General features: G+C 38.5%; 3 protein-coding genes across 5 annotated transcripts in view; 2 read left to right on the top strand and 1 right to left on the bottom strand.

The window, feature by feature from the left end:
- The first annotated feature begins 95 nt into the window (after positions 1-95).
- On the top strand, positions 96-6770 carry LOC110836430 (BAG family molecular chaperone regulator 2). 2 transcript variants are annotated; one of them, XM_022077610.2, is made up of 3 exons: positions 96-365; positions 670-846; positions 1851-6770. In XM_022077610.2, exons 1-3 carry the CDS (start codon positions 284-286, stop codon positions 2189-2191), a joined length of 600 nt encoding a protein of 199 aa, XP_021933302.1. In that variant the 5' UTR covers positions 96-283; the 3' UTR covers positions 2192-6770. The 2 variants fall into 2 exon arrangements, with proteins under 2 accessions (XP_021933302.1, XP_021933304.1); XM_022077612.2 differs by having other exon boundaries at positions 135-846.
- Positions 6771-7486: 716 nt separating this feature from the next.
- Positions 7487-16428, top strand: part of Usp14 (ubiquitin specific protease 14) — a 37765-nt gene continuing 28823 nt past the window's right edge. Inside the window, exon 1 of the mRNA XM_087343083.1 lies at positions 7487-7679. Coding sequence (XP_087199209.1) covers positions 7643-7679 — 37 coding nt within the window. The 5' untranslated portion in view covers positions 7487-7642. The remainder of the gene's footprint in view (positions 7680-16428) is intronic.
- Positions 9155-16428, bottom strand: part of Rab23 (RAS oncogene family member Rab23) — a 28650-nt gene continuing 21376 nt past the window's right edge. For both annotated transcript variants that reach the window (XM_022077563.2, XM_022077564.2), the window contains exons 4-7: positions 12727-12889; positions 11607-11686; positions 10958-11142; positions 9155-10170 (exon numbers count right to left, since the gene is read on the bottom strand). In XM_022077563.2, coding sequence (XP_021933255.1) covers positions 10043-10170; positions 10958-11142; positions 11607-11686; positions 12727-12889 — 556 coding nt within the window. In that variant the 3' untranslated portion in view covers positions 9155-10042. The remainder of the gene's footprint in view (positions 10171-10957; positions 11143-11606; positions 11687-12726; positions 12890-16428) is intronic.

Raw genomic sequence — 16428 nt, 5'->3', positions numbered from 1 at the left:
AACTGTTTTTATAATTTCAATTTATTTTTGTATTTCTCTAAGGCGGCTGATTGTTTTAAAATTCTCAGAAACATTGATGATTTTCTAATGGAAAGTGTTCCCTGAATGTTACGATTGCCAACATGAATTGAGAATTTTAACTTGTAATATTAAAAGTTTTGGATAAGTGACGATATCTGTTCGGAGTAAGTTATAATTTAAACGATAATAAGGATCTAAATGATGTTATTAATTGAAAATTAGGTGTACATGTTTTGCAAGTTCTATTTGTCAGGTTGGCTGTATGAGAAATGTCTGTAAACATCCAGTCATTTCTAAACGAAAGCAAATAAGAAGAAGAAAAAGGCGATTGGCAACTATAATAGGTAATATTGGTACAATCAACTGTGGTACAGGTCAACTGGTAATGTTGTGAAGAAGTGGAAGGGGCAATTTGACTGTGTTATTTTATGTAGAAGCAAGTCGGACGCCGGTTAGATTATACGCGTGTTGTATTGCTATTTTGTTCATTAATCTGGCGAGATACATTTCTGACCATTGTGTACAAAATACTGGGAAGTGGCTTGTCTGTTACATATTAGGAATACTCAAATACAATGGATTTTGATAATTGTCAATCTGTTACTGATGCAGACAATGAAACTCTGTTGCCCCACATTGTTGAATCAGGTCCAGCAAGCCCACAAAAATCTCCAAAAGACAGATTGGTGGATTTATTAGATCAAGTAGAAATTCACGTGGAACGACTAAGAAGAGATGCATTGAAACTGGAAGAAGAAAAAGACACACTTCTGACAACCTTGGACACACTTCGGAATTCGGAAATGATGGTAGAACTAAATGAACGTAAGTACACCTTATTCTTTTTTGGATAGTTAAAGAATACTTATTTAGGACGGTGCTACGGGCCTGGAAGTCCGCCAAACAGTGGCCACCAGTACAATTGTGGAATATTCAAGGTAGTGTAACGTAACGCGGGATTTGTGCATCGTTTGATTAGCGCAGGTAACTTTTCTGTCTTTCCTTCCACTGCAACGGAGAGCGAATTTAACAGTTTTAATGCCTCTGAAAATCGACATTCCTGCCATAATTCCATACGATACCCACTCCACGCGCGCCGTGAGACAACGTCCAGTAGTCAGACCTTTAATTAGTGGAATTCGTACTGACATTAGAAGTCAATCAGAAATTAAATTTGAAACTTATTATGAAATCATGCAGGGCATGATAAATGTGTACAATTATTTCTGTTACGAAGGTTGAACGGAAGAGACCACTTGGAATACCTGAGCACAGGTGGGAGGATAATGTTAAAGTGGATCATAGGAAAAAATTATGGGATTCATCTGGCTCAGAATAGGGATTTGTGGTGGGTTCTTGTTAAAACAAGAATGAACTGAGTAGGATTTGAGGTTATCGTGATGGTGAGTTCAAACATTGCAATCTTCTGGGTTATAGCACTGTGTAGTCTGGTAGAAGTTTACCAGCATTTCAGAGGTCCTTGCTGCCTCCTTCATCAGGGCAATGAGTAATGAACCTTGAGGTTCAGTAAAAGGTAGGAAATTTCTTAACCAGCTGATCATAACATGAGATTCTCAAGGTGGATTCTTTTCTATGAAGTTGGTTGGTTTGCTAACCTTAAACCATTGTAGCTTACCTAATGCAGTTGGCCACTGTTCAAATATATCCTAACGTTTGTTTGACACATTTAGATTTGATGTAATATACTTTATGTAGAATTACGAACCTGGGTTAACTCTGGTTTATAAGGATGACATAGTTGTTTTCAGTTGCTCTTTGTAAGTGTCACCAGTAACTAAAATAAAGTACCGTGCTATCTTTTGACATAGGTGAACGTGATGATGTGCTCCACCATACAGAGCACATTGCTAACCGGTGTCTGACGGTAGATATCCTCGTTAAGACAACGCGTGATCACACGCAAGAAGATGCATTACATCAGGTGAACAGGTTTATTGACGGTTTGGTGGTGAATCTACAGAGTGACCCATTTGGAACCAAATCACGATGTCTTGCCTTTATGAATGCCTGCTCCTCTCATTCTCATGGTGCGGCTGATAAGAATTTTGAGACTGCCATTTTGGGATGCACGTTAGACGATCAGAAACGAGTGAAGAAACGGCTGCAGGGACTTCTGGATTATATAGACCAAGCAGCACATTTTGGTTAGGTAACAAGTACTTAAATTCCTTTCTTCATTTGAGCTTAATGTGTTAACGTTTGAAGTTTCATGTACACGCTCATGAACATTAGGTGTGTATATTGTTGGTGAAATTTTTATGTTAATTTAAAATTATCATATTCCCTCCTTAATGGATGTACAACTTTAAGCTTACCCCCTCCCAAGCGCCTACATGGCGTCTAGTGGGACAGCTTTACTTCATGGTTTAAAACACCCCATGTTACATAATAAAGTCAGTTCATAAGAGATAATTAATAAACAATCCATTGCTTTAGCTCCTTTATTTTAATACCCAGAAGTGGTATATGTCTTCTGCTCTGCCCCTATTTTAAAATATCGCTCAGGACAGTTTGATTCCTCATACACCAATATATAACGCATTCACTTATAAACCAAATTGCAACTGTCACGGGATGTAATTTTCAAAAATAATTAAGTTGATTTTATTGTTTTTATGGAGTGATACGTGACTTGAATCAAGAAAGTATTGCATTGCTTGGCAGTGGGTCATGCAGTTTCTGCCTGGAGCTGAGAAGTGACAGTTTCATTCTGGTTAATCAGTTTACTGCAAAAATTTGAGAATGAAAACGTTTACAAAATGGAAAGATGTTGTTTGCAGGTTCTGTCAGTAAAGTAACAAATTGCAGATTGGAAGCTGTGGGTTTGATTCCTGGCATTCACAGTGATTTTTCCTCTGTGTATGTCCCCACGTGCATTCCATTTCTCGGGCTCGTCCCGCCTCCTGTCCGGGGATGTCGGGGTGATCTCTTGAGAGACGTATTAAAATAGTCAGAGTTGAGTCTACCCATTGCTACAGTTCAGAGTGAGCGAGCTTTGCTTCCATGTTCCTTACTTGCCTTCTTAGCATGGTTCTCATGCACGCGGACAAATTTATCATTACCTTTATGCGGATAGATGAAGCAGATAAACGATAAAGTTGTTCCTACACATCTGTTAATTTTGTAAGATATGGCGTAACATTTTGAAAATGGATGAAGTTGATATCAGGACTGCATAAAAAGAAAATACATAATTAAGATGTATTATGTTATTTGGTGTTTTAACTTATAGTAATGGGGCCCATCCCTCATAACAACTGTGAATCCTGCACAGATAGTATGAAATTTGCGATGAGCAGAGTTGTGATGGGACGCGTTTAATTTTAAACTTCTGTTCCTGCTGAAAGTCTTCACAGTGAGACGTTGGCATGCCATTTGTTGGCACGAGTGTTTCGTGAAGGACTCATTTCTGTGATGTAGCATCTCGGTATGTTGGCAAGAGACATTCCTAGGACAATCGTACAAATGTAAATAAAGTTTTACCTCTGCTCGTTTTTATATCTACCGAGTATTCTCCGAGCTCTTAGATTTAATTCTAAACCGTTATGTTCTATTTGTTTGATGTGTGTGTTATTTTGTACACTTGATTTGCCACGTTCTTGCCTACTTCAGTTCTTGTTGGCTTTTACAGTATGCTATTGTATAACATCTGAATTTTATGTCGGGAACTGAATAAATAATTTATATATATGAATGTAGATACCGAAACGAGCCAACCCCTGGCCTAAGTTCGTCACTGCATTGTGATGATTTTTTTTTCTTCTCTCTCCTTAGAACAGACTGTAGACTCCAAACAAGACAGTTTGACTCTATTTTTCAAATGATGTTTCCTTCTACCAATAGAATTTTAGTTACTTAAGTTGCTCCTTGTTTGTCCTGAAAGTAAATTTGCCTGAACACAGCAATGCAACTAAGTATAATATCTTTTAGTAACGCCAGTATTAAGGTGGTTTAGACCTGTTGGAAGGATGGATGGGCATAGACTAGCAAAAGGAGTATTAGAAATAAATATAAGTGGAAGAAGACATGGGGACAGACAACAAACGTGATGAATAGAACAATACGTAGATAGGAATGGGCAGATGGAGATAATTAGACACGCTTATGCAGAATTTGGCAAAGAAGAAGAAGAAGAAATAACGTCACTGTTTCCAGGTTGGGCTGTGCACCTGTTGTGGCTGGTTGTCGGCTGTGGAAATGTGTTCTGATTTCATTTGGGACTCTGCAGATTTGCCCTGTGGATTCTTACACGAGCGTTGTTAGGAAACGGTAGTTGCCGATGCTTATATGAGCAGAAAGTGAATGTGTTTATTGTTATTTAAATACAAGGTTCTGAACTAAAATGCTCATACATTTGAGTGTTTGGTTTGAGACGTCAAGTGTATTCTGCGTTATTGAGCAAGTTCGTCGACTCAGAAAGCAGATGTTAAGTTGTCACACCATGAAAGCTGGCAGAATGGTAAATCTTCGCACGTTCTAGACCGAGCACTAGATGGCAGTAAGTGGGCATTTGTACCCGGTGGCTGCTTTGTGTCTGGACGAGGCAGTGAAGAGAAAAGCACCCTTTCTGTGCTTGTAATGCAGCCTGTAGCAAGTCATTTTATCTGCTCCTGATTAGATAAATTTTATCAAATTTTTCCTCATCAGATGTGTATTGTTTGGTGATGTAACATGCTTTGTGGTTTAGAAACTACTTGGAAATTTTAATTGCAATTCTGAAGTGTTTGAGAAATTAGATTTCAGATTTATAAAAATGCCTCTGGAACTTAATCTTTCTTAAGAGATTAGCAATTTCTTTTCACTTATTTGGTTTTGAAATTTGAGGTTTTTCATGGTGGTAAGGAAGATGGTGTTCATGGTTTTGGTGCCATGTAGGCTAAGGTAGATGTCAGGATTTCGGAGAAGTACATTCTCTCCATCTTCAGGGCTGAAGATGGAGACAGTATGTTTCTCCAAAAATGTTTGGCGTCTGCCTACAAATCTGCACAGTACCAGAATGCAGATAAAATATCATGTCAACCTTTCATCTCCAAACCATTGTTGTTGTTTTTTGTTTTTTTGTGCAATAACATTTGATGATGTAATCTTAGATTGTTCCACTAGAAGCATTATAGAATTTTGTTATTAAAATATCAAAGATGATTATTCCGCAGTTATTTAGAAGAAAAGTATAAATGTGTCTGCCTGTTCTCAATAAACCTCTGAATATTCATGTAAAATTTCAAAGAGAATGAATCTCTGTGTACAGAAAATAATTTTGCATAAACTGATCACAGTCTGTATAATATAAAAAAAACACTAAGATTTTCCTCTTGGAATTGTTATAGTATTTAATATTTTGTTATGGAAGTCTCCATCTGTTTGTGAGAAAGCCAGTTCATAAAACTTGAATGTGAAATTTTTCATATCTTGGTGCAAAATATATTCTTGTTGGGTTCATTAAAGCATCCATGAAAATGAAGAGTTGTAATGTTATTTACTGCTGGATCATGCTTTATTTGTGTGTATCGTATATTTTTATTTAGTGTTCTGTCTGACGACAGGTCCATATGAACAGGATCCTTCCATCCTTTTCTCTTCTCGGACTGGGACCTGTTCATATACGTTCTTGGCAGATGATCCAGAAGTGGTTTGCCATTGCCTTCTTCTGTGTGTGAATGGAGTAATTGTTGGGATGCCACGGAGGAAAACTCCGTGTTGCCTAGACCACGGCCTTCGTATAATGAAGATAAATTATTTACAATAAACCACTCCATATAAAAATTACATTGCAATGTAAATACCAGTTAAATTATCAGCAAATGAGTGATGCATGAAATTATGGAGAATTCCCAGTTCAGACAAAATCATACGAGATTCTTAGAGACACTGCACCAGGACTGGTAAAGCTAAATGAAACAAGATTTATGGCTGTCATTTGTCCACTTCTAATCTGTTAGTTATTTTCCCCTCTCTTTAAAATGCTTTAATTTCTGAACCGCGTCCATCCCTTCACCTTTATTTATTGCTTCATAATCATCGCAGTTGATCCTACAATGTTGAACAAGCGACGCAGATTATCTTCCGCGTCTCTCTTGAGTCCCGTTGAACTTGAACGTGCATGAGCATAATGTGGAAAGTTTTTTGTTAGAATCATTAGTGAGCTTGGTTTTTGGCTGTAATTTCATTTGTTTGCAACCTTTGTCCTGTGACACGAAACATTTGTGTCACAGGACAGATAGTGTCTTTATTCATCTCTGAAAACAATTAAGAGTTTTTGTGTGGAATTATAATTCTTGCCAAAGAAATTTAGAAATTAGAATTATGTTGAATGTTTAATGAGTAATTTTCATTCATAATAATGTTGATGGAATATATTTCTGGGCGAGAGGAATGGCAGACCATTAAGAAGTTTGTTGCTTTATTGTATTTAAGCTTCAAACATCTCACCGTGACCTTGAAGAATGGGCGTGGTGTTAAAGAAACTTGTTCAATTATTTTGACATGAAAGCCTTATGCAGTTTTAGTGTCTCCATTGCGCAGACAGTTTTCCTTAACAGTTGATTTTTGTGCATTCCGTACCAGGATGTGATATATTTTTACTAGATTTGTCGTCTTGTGATATGGTGCGAACTGGTAAAGAAGTGTGTTCAAAGACTGTGTTCATTTCTTTTATTTTCTATGTCTTACTTCCTGTGTCCAGTTATTTGGTTTTATTTGTACACTTTATTAAAGTTTTTTACCTCAGATTTTCGTGTTGTGAATTATTATCCTGTTACTGTTCGTTTCTGTCCATTGTAAATTTTTGTTTCTCTGTAATCTGTATTTTTTGTCATATTTGTAATCACTTTTTAGTCGCTTTGTAAGTTTATAAACCACTCTTACGATCTCCAGGCCTGCTTGAATACCTATTTCCATGCATGGGGAATTTTTAATTCAGCCAATATTTTTCCATCTTTCTGTGACCTATTAGCTCATAGAAATGTTTGAGTTCGGTTTTCAATTTTGCGTTCTAATTAGGCATCTTATTTCTGATTCTTCAGGGTTTGGCCCCAGTAGGAGATATAAGTAAGACAGCTTTGTGAATCAGAGACATGTTATAGGATGGTTTCAAAGCAAGGAATTGTGCTCGACAGGTTATTCGTATTTCGAGACTTTGTTTTGAATTCCCGCTTGTTTTCTGTGGCGCTTTGATCAGTGAACCATCGTTAAATAAATTTATTTTAGAGATTTGTTCATATCAAAATTTGCTAAGAAATCTGGTTATTATCGCAACACGTTTACAGTCCCTTTCCGTCCCCATCGTAATATTTGACCACTGGAACACATCTAATACGTCATAATTCTGTTTAGGCATCAGTATTGCATGTGGAGGGAAATTTTATCGGATAAAGATTGCGACTTATCTGCCATCTTTCGTCATCCGAAAGCGCTATATTTGAGATGGCTACGGTACGTATGTGTGGTAATGTTGTCGTGAAAGTGTCTTGTAATCGTAATTTAGTGAAGGAATTATGTTTGTTAATTTTCACTGAATAAGAAAATATATCGTCTGTTATGTTTTGTTCGTGTAGTGTTATTACGAAGCCGAAACCTTGGCAGTAATTTCGTTGCCATAATAATGCCTAGTTGCTTTTCAAGAAATATTTCAGCAGTTGGTGAGTAGTAATTACTTCTTAAAGATACGTTTAAATATTAATTTACTTTTCTCGATCGCAGTGAAAAGTATTGTGGTGGGAGAAATAACGTAATAGGCCTTAAGTTACATGCCGGTTTAATTCGGACCTACTAGGTAACATGATTGGCTTTTGTGAAGACTGAAGCCAACGTACCAGGCTTATAACGTTAGCAATATTTTTTTTCCCTTAAGAAAAGAAAGAGTTGTAATGCTTTTTTCTGGTGGATCATGCTTAATTTTTATGTAGCATGTATGTAAGATAAGTCAGATAAATTATTTACAATAAATTGTTTAATATAGAAATTACATGCAATATAAATTCCAGTTACATGATCAGCCAATGAGTGACAAAACCTTAAATTGTTTGGCAAGAATTGTAATAAAGATTTTCCTTATTTTGTGCATATAAGACAAGAAACAAATTTTAAAAAGCTGTAATTAAACGTTTAGGAATTATACTGACATGTATTGTTTTGATTTGACTATGTGACTGGTATGAAGGCTTTTGTACTTTGAATTTTGAATATTTTAAAAAATGTTTTAATCTTATGACACTTTTAGCGAATTTTTGAAATTGTTGTAATGTTTGAAATTTTTTTAATTTTGAAAATTTTAAAATGTTAGATATTTTGCACAATCTTCAAATGTTTTTTGATTTTTTTTAACATTTTGTGAAATTTTGACAAATCCTAATAGAACATATCTAAACGTAACCTAAGTCAACCTACCCATTTTTTGGGAAGGATAACATAACCTAACCCTGACTATAGTAACCACACCCAACCCTTGCCTGTATGAAGGCTGTGTTCTTTTAAATCTTATATTTTTCGAAATTTTGAAATTCTTAAGATCTTTTGGAATTTTGAAAATTTGTGGAAACATTTTATTTTCAAAAATATTTAGCCAGTTTTGATAATTTTTATGATTTGTAAAATTTTATATATTTTTGTAGCCTATTTTGGAAGTTCTTGTGATTTTGACAATTTTTTAATGTCGAAAATGTTCGTATTTATGAACTTTTTTAGATAATTTTGGAAATTTATGTAATTTTTTAAAATGTTAAGGTAATGGGGTGATTGAGAAAGTTTAGTATTATAAATCAATGAAGATGAGCTAGGTGAGCATACGGGTATGTAGTTCTCATCGAAATGTAACACAAAATTTTGCAAGGAAAATGCAGAGGGAAGAAGCTTCTTGAGATCTGGGCTTTTAGGTTAGAGGATATTATTAAAATGAATCTTAGAGAAATTGAATATGCTGTAAACATAATTAATTTTTTTCAATATTTTTCCAGTACTTGGTTTACAAAGATAATTTTAGCGCCACTACAAAATAAGTGCAGATGATAGACTACTAATTGTTGGTATTGACGTACATTAAAATAAAAGTCAATAATTACAACTGAAGTTCATTTATAAAATGCTCTATTATAAACCTTTGACTTTAAAATGATAATCACAGAAGAAAACCACCTTTATTCAAAAGTAAATATGTAAAATGTACACAAATTCGGTAATAGTACTTGGTTCGCATGCTAAATCTATTATTTTACCTGTAAATATCGTTTTTATATACAAAAAGAAAAGGTTATGCATTTTTAAATAGTTTATTTACATACAGTTAATTATGTGGAATTTTTTTTTCTTCCAGATAGTCTTTATGAATGAAAATTCTTAAAATCAGGATAATTATATGTTTTTAAGAACATATTATCACCCATGCGTCGTGCAAACTTTAATCTAATGATCTCAAAGTGTTCTTCTTAAATCGTATACTTGGAAACTCTTAACCCATTCCGTACCGGTCTTTATTCGAGAAGCGTCCTCGTTCTAGAATATCCCCGGTGACGTACGTTTATGACGAAAAGCCGCGGATACTTTGCTTCTAACTTTTGAGCGAGAGTGGGACACAATTCTGTCTACTGATCTTCAGAGGTATGAAATAAATGCTTTTTTGTGAGGCGCGTACAGCATGGAACGGGTTAAGGTACCAAGCATGGAAATTCTAACATTTTCGGAAGGTACTGCCCTCCGTTTATAATTTCATGCCATAACTAAAACATTGGTTCAACATTGCCAATTGCATTTGGGTTGGCTGGTCACGCCGTGAGGGCATTCCTACACGTGGTCAAATCTTTACAGAACGGGACGGACAAAACTGATGTTCCTGCAGGCCCTTAACTGTAATGATGTCACAGGTAGATGTGTCGTCGTCTTGGCTTGTAGCGTCGATGTAAGTACGCCACTTCCAGCCAAGTACCGATTGTTCGCTTAAACAGTTAAATGCACTGGGGCTCTGTGATTTCAGATGGGGGTCGCTAATAGTCTGCAGTCGTATGGACCATCATAATATTCTGCATGCATTCCGAAGCACACTCTTCTTCTTGTGAGTCTTCTGTTTACCGGGTCGTAGGATGATGGTTCCATTGCCGTGGTGGGACTTTCCGTTCTGCATAGCGGGGCTGAAGGCGCCTGAAATGAAATTGAAGATGTATTTTGTAAATGTGCAAGAAATGCCTCGGTTTAGGAGACCGAAACGTTCATTGCCGTATTATAGTAGCCGATAATCGGACTTTATCGTGATCCCGTCCGCACGCTTACACTTTGTTTCAGTTTGATTCGTTTTAATTTTATCTTCTTATCTTAGCCCACATCTCCCAAATGGCTTTTTATTCAGACCAAAATCTTTTACACATTTTTCGTTTCCTCTGTCGTACCCTTATCACACTTCTTGAATAACCGTAGTTTTCAGAACGTACCTCTGAGCAGAGATTTAATGCTTTGAAGCTGAAGCTTATGTAAATAATATTTTTAGATTAAGTCTGTAACGCAAAGAATACACGAGTCTCCATTAGCTGGTTAATGCTGTTCGGGAAATAATCCCTGTTTACTCTGAGAACCACATGAGTTACTGTCTTAAAGAGCTAATTTAGTTTGTTTAATTTTTGTTTACATAATTAGTAGCTCTGAATCACATGCTTCATATTGCAGAGTGATCAAGAAGCTAATAGTTGCTCAGATACTCACGAAATTTTGCTGCATTTTCTTTTTGGGAACTCAAAGTTCATTACCATGTTCACAAGACCTTGCCATTGTTCCGTATTCCGAACCAAATGAATCTATTTCGCAGCTTTGTCCCCCGTTTAAAATACATTTTAATATTATCCTCCCATATACACCTAATTTTGAGACCACTGCCCTGCATGCGCTTTTCATCTCTCCTTTTCGCGCCGCTGTCGTCCGCCTTGACTGTACTTACTGATGGTGAGTGGGTGAATGCCATTGCTGGCTCCTGACAGGGCGTACTCCTCCTCTTGGAGGTGCAATTCTGCCAGGCAGCAGGCCGCTAGGTGACGGAACACTGAATTCACGTTGATGTCCTCCTTGACCGATGTCCGTAGCAGCCTGCAGCCGAGCGCCCTGGCCAGCAGGTCCGCTTCCTCCCTGCGGGGTTACCAGTTCCACATCGAGACTTAGGCAATTACCAAATCGAGCAACGCGCTTAAAAAATTAGCTCCGTTCCAACTAATCCAAGTGGCAAAACCGTGTTTGAGGCTAATCTCTGCATTTGTGAGAAATATAAACATTCAGACGTAAATAAATTTAATTCAAATATTGAAATTACGTTCCATTATGATGTGAATGAACCTAGTACTTGAATGTTTTGTGCATGTACGATTTGAGGTTTCGACAGTGATGCAACTATAGCAGTGATATTCTGGGTTGTTGTCCGATGTGGTCGTCTGCCTGTAAATTCGTGTTTTGGGCAGAACAACCACCATGTCCGTTTCTTGCACGTTTAATGATAATTTTACATTAAAATTCTGCCATTCATTGTTTTTTCCCTTTGAACGTCTGCCGGTAAATGATTCCCAGCAGTGAAATTTTACATGTAGCTGAGTACTTACGGATCCACGACACTCTGGTCCAGCAAGTCTATCTTGTTCTGCACCAGTACCGTTGGGATCTCACCACACTCGTCCTCCACCTACCACAAAAGACACAAATTGTACAGATTAGGTTAGGTTAAGGTTAGGTTATGTTATGTTTGGTTAGGTTAGGTTAAGTTAGTTTAGGTTAAGTTAGTTTAGGTTAGGTTAGGTTAGGTTGGGTTAGGTTATGTTATGTTATGTTTGGTTAGGTTAGGTTAAGTTAGTTTAGGTTAAGTTAGTTTAGGTTAGGTTAGGTTAGGTTAAGTTAGGTTAGGTTAGGTTGGGTTAGGTTAGGTTGGGTTAGGTTAGGTTAGGTTGGGTTAGGTTAGGTTGGGTTAGGTTAGGTTAGGTTAGGTTAGGTTGGGTTAGGTTAGGTTGGGTTGGGTTGGGTTAGGTTAGGTTGGGTTAGGTTAGGTTGGGTTAGGTTGGGTTAGGTTAGGTTAGGTTAGGTTAGGTTAGGTTAGGTTAGTTTAGGTTAGGTTAGGTTGGGTTGGGTTAAGGTGTGTCATGTGCTTCCATCTACTAAATGATTTTTTTTTTTGGGGGGGGGTCAGAATTATCTCAGATGATTAGAAAAATATTCCAAAATTATGAGTACAGTAAGACAAGTGATCAGCCTTCTGGTAAGATGGAATGATTAATATGGTTTAAACAATCTTATATTTTCTTACACTTCAATTACTCAAAGTTCGTAGGCCACTCTTACGATCTCCAGAATTTTTAATTCAGCCAATATTTATTTTAGAGATCTGATGAGACCAAAGTTTTCTAAGAAACCTGGTTATTATCACAGCACTTTTACAATCTCTTTTCCGTTCCCATCGTAATATTTTACCACTGGATCACATTTAATACGCCATAATTCTGTTTAGCCGTCAGTATTGCATAGAAGGGAAATTTTATTTTGGTCCTTCTAGGTGTAATGAAGACTGTAAACATGTCCAGCTTCGGATGAGGCCCTCGTATCATTTTGGAGGACAAATTCCAGTAGCAAATGTTAGGTGTCTGAGTGTCATTACGTCAGTGAACGGAGGTTTTACGTGAAGAGGAAAGCGTGCATCGTAGATGAAGGACAACTGGGTGCGTCTGTACTGACCTTCATCTTCCAAGAGTGAGCTGCCTCGAAGGAATCTCTGTCTGTGGTGGAGAAGGCAAGCACGCAGGCCTGCGCCCCGCGGTAGTAGGCCTTGGTGATGGCGTCGAACTCTTCCTGGCCCGCCGTGTCCCACAGCATTAGCCTCACCTCTTCGCCGTCCAGCCTGCGGAGGAAAACCACGTGACAGGGTGACGCGAGAAGACTGTGGAAAACATTCTGAGGTAATTTCGAAGAATAAGAATGAAGAAGGGAAGATAAACTGAGACTGGAAGAGACGAGAAGGAAAATGGCGGTAGAATGAGATGAAAAAGGAATTGAGATAGAATACAGTAAGATTGAAGACGAACATGGGAAGAAAGCGGGAGGTGGTTCATCTGGAGAATAAATTAAGAGGGGGAGGAGATGAAGGGAGCAAGAAGACCGATGTCGTAAGAATATTTAACCGGTTGGCTGGCATCCACAGAATGAAGCCGACTGGCATAATCTTGCTCTCATAGCCGACCTCTGGAGTGCGAGTACACACGCTGACCGTTAGCCTCGGTCTGTCTCCGCGGATATAAATCACGCGTGAGGTTGTGAACTGGCCGCGTGCAGGAATGCCACCTACCGCTCGCAAATTTACCACCTGATTCACGGCAAAGTACCTGTAGTAGATTACGCGTGCATTTTGTTAAATTGTTACGCCGTGTAGTTGGTGGTAGAGGTTTGCGTCGTTTTAGAAGTGCTTGCTGATTCACTAGCCTCTGAAACGTCGTAAACTTCTACCAGGTAACGCGGCGTAACATCCCATAAGAGAGTCATCTTCAGACTACAACCGTTTAATTCTTAGCCCCTCAGCAGAAATGATGTAGAATGTGAACTCAGATTTTCCCGGAAATTAAGAACTTGGAAGATCAAGAAGGAGATGGATATTAGGGGGAACAGGTCTGTATTTCGTGGGTGTCGTGTCCGATGGCGGGCTTTGTTTTAACAGTGCTGCCAACACAAAGCAGACGTAAGTTAGTTAATATTCAGAGAATACATGAATAGATCATCCGTATCGATTTTAAATTGTGTTATTCCCTTTATACTAGAGTTTTTGTACTGGGTTGCGCTGATAAGTTGTCTCAAAACTTGATTCATTATCAGCTAGGCGTACAGCACGCCACAGCGTAAGGGTAACCAGATTTATCGATGTAGTGGCTGTCGCTTTAACATCCCTTTTCGTGGGGGTCTTCGTTTCAGATCTCGCTCGAAAGACAACTAATCGCAGCTTCTTTCCGACAAATCGAGTAGAAAATTTGTGGGCACTCTATAATTCCGCTTTGGCGCAACGGGTTTATCAATCAAAATAACAGACTCCTGCGACAGCTGGACAGCCACCATCGATTCTTCGAGGTAGAGGGTGTGTAATAAGGAGCATGTCAACATGATTCAACGGTGTGCAATTAATAACTGATTCGCATGGCACAGTTGGATGAAAAGTTGATGGAAAGCCTGAAACATTATCGATTGGCGTGAACACTGTAGTCATTTCAACCCTCTGTTCGAGTAGCAGGTAATAACCCCCACCCCCCGAGCATTTCTGAGAATATTACTGAACGCGCTGTAACTTGAAGATGGCTGTCTTCATAATCAGGGAGATCGCCCTGATGATGGAGGCAGTAAGTACCTCTGAAATGTCGGTAAATCCCTACCAGACTACATGGATCAACATCCCAGAAGACAGCAAGCAATCTTCGACTTCGCCTGGCTTGATCCGTCGTTAAATATTATAAAAACGAAGCCACTGTTTCGGCAGCTAGTTCTGCTCCCGTCTTCAGGTGAAACTGTCTGTTCTTTTGGGTCAGATAGAAGAGGACAATTCCAACTTCCTCGCATCAATCTTCAATGTCTTGGAAGATAAATGGGCAATAGAACACCTGGTAATTTATAGTCCAGGAGAACAGTTCCGTTATCCTAATGGAATTGTTACTGTCCAGAGCCCCCCTGATGTGAAGATGTATGTGTTTGCTCATGTGGATGACCCGTGACGGTGCTGACCTTGAAGTATGTGACCATGGTGAATATTCACGGTGGCGAAGCACACGTAAGGTTTTCAGATTCGCATTCAGGAATATACACGGTTCATCAGACGCGGGGTCTAGCGGTTAGAACGCTGGCCTTGTAATCCTGGGGTCTCGGGTTCGATTCCCGGCGGTGCCCGAATTTATAACTTGTGTTGGGCAAGGCCGTGGTCTAGGCAACACGGAGTTTTCCTCCGTGGCATCCCAATAATTACTCCATTCACACACAGAAGAAGGCAATGGCAAACCACTTCTGGATCATCTGCCAAGAACGTATATGAACAGGTCCCAGTCCGAGAAGAGAAAAGGATGGAAGGATCCTGTTCATATGGACCTGTCGTCAGACAGAACACTAAATAAATAAAAAAATAATAATTTGTTCTTGCAGTTTGTCACGGCAAAACATATTGGGCAAATCTCGCTGAAATATCTTTTCATAAATTGTCCGCAACGTTCATTTGAAATCTTCTTTTGGTACTGTGAATATTTAGCGAACTGAACTGTACACGGGCATAATTTACGACTTTGTACGTGCTGTCGGGTTGTAGTTATAAAAGCTTTCGGAATTATACAGACACGTGGTCGTCCTAGTTGCCATGGAAACTGCTTGCCAGAAACACCGCTAGTGTCAGGTGACCTTTCTGCGTCTCAGGGCAGGCCAAGGTACTGGTCTTCGACCTCCCCCCTCAATTCATACTTGTCTAATGGCCCCGCGGTCGGGATTTACGTTTAATACTCTCAAATTTCGGTATTACCGATAAAACTTTTTGAGATTCCGGGTATGAAAACGCTGTATTTCTTATATCTTAATTGCATCATGCTTGTGTTCCTCAATACAGTACTTTTATTTTCCGTCGTTACACAAGCTTATTGTTAAAATCATATAAAATTTTCACATAAAATTGTTACATTTTAAAATTGACGACATGTTTCGATATACAATTCTATCATCGTCAGGTCTATCAAAATTAAAATTAAAATCTGGTGTATCTGTTGCTCTGCTTATATTGCTTATGTTTTATCCGTTTTTATTACATCTCCAGGCTTCTTTCATTTAATTTTGGAGACGCGTCTGGGTGCCTATATCGGGTTGTGTGTGAGGTGCGTGTCCGTTGTTATTGAATGGCAGACAGCAACTTTAACAATAAGCTTGTGTAACGACGGAAAATAAAAGTGCTGTATTTCTGCTGAAGTTTATATCACCTCGGAGAATATCTGAGATACGCAGATTTAAAAGTTCTAATTCCTGATGAAGTTGATTTTTCTCGTGTAGGCTAGGCGTAACAGTGATCCAATCTCGATGGAACCAAATAGCCTGCGTGCGATTTCAGGTTCTCACGGAGGCGAAAATGAAGGTGTCTTGTCTTCTGGGGCTGTGTCGAGCCGTGTAGTCTGGTAGAAACTGATCCGACGTTTCTGAGGTGCTTTCTGCCTCCATCATCAGGACTCAACGCCTACAGTTTCGCTCGACTTTCCCTCATTTTATATTGAGAGCGTCTCTTGGTATAGTCTCAGTTGTATTAAGTTTCGTCGAAATCCGTTTAGTAATTTCGAATAAAACGCTGGAGTAGTAACAGATGGTGATCTTCGTGGGTAGAATAGAGCAAGTCATGAGAGAGCAACTTGTACCACTCTTAAATATAGGAGCCGGCCTGTT

The sequence above is a fragment of the Zootermopsis nevadensis genome, unplaced genomic scaffold (assembly GCF_977971745.1).
Source record: "Zootermopsis nevadensis isolate Lab colony 2312 unplaced genomic scaffold, Znev_1.0 Znev_ptg000004l, whole genome shotgun sequence".
In the NCBI taxonomy this organism is placed as follows: Eukaryota; Metazoa; Arthropoda; class Insecta; order Blattodea; family Termopsidae; genus Zootermopsis; species Zootermopsis nevadensis.
This window is presented reverse-complemented; position numbering and strand designations above follow the sequence as displayed.

Excerpts from the sequence above, each read along its gene's own strand:
- LOC110836430 (XM_022077610.2), top strand. The coding sequence starts at position 284 with ATGAGAAATGTCTGTAAACATCCAGTCATTTCTAAACGAAAGCAAATA. Across the intron at positions 366-669 it reads GCGATTGGCAACTATAATAG|GTCCAGCAAGCCCACAAAAA; the intron begins GTAATATTGGTA and ends TTGTTGAATCAG. Across the intron at positions 847-1,850 it reads GATGGTAGAACTAAATGAAC|GTGAACGTGATGATGTGCTC; the intron begins GTAAGTACACCT and ends CTTTTGACATAG.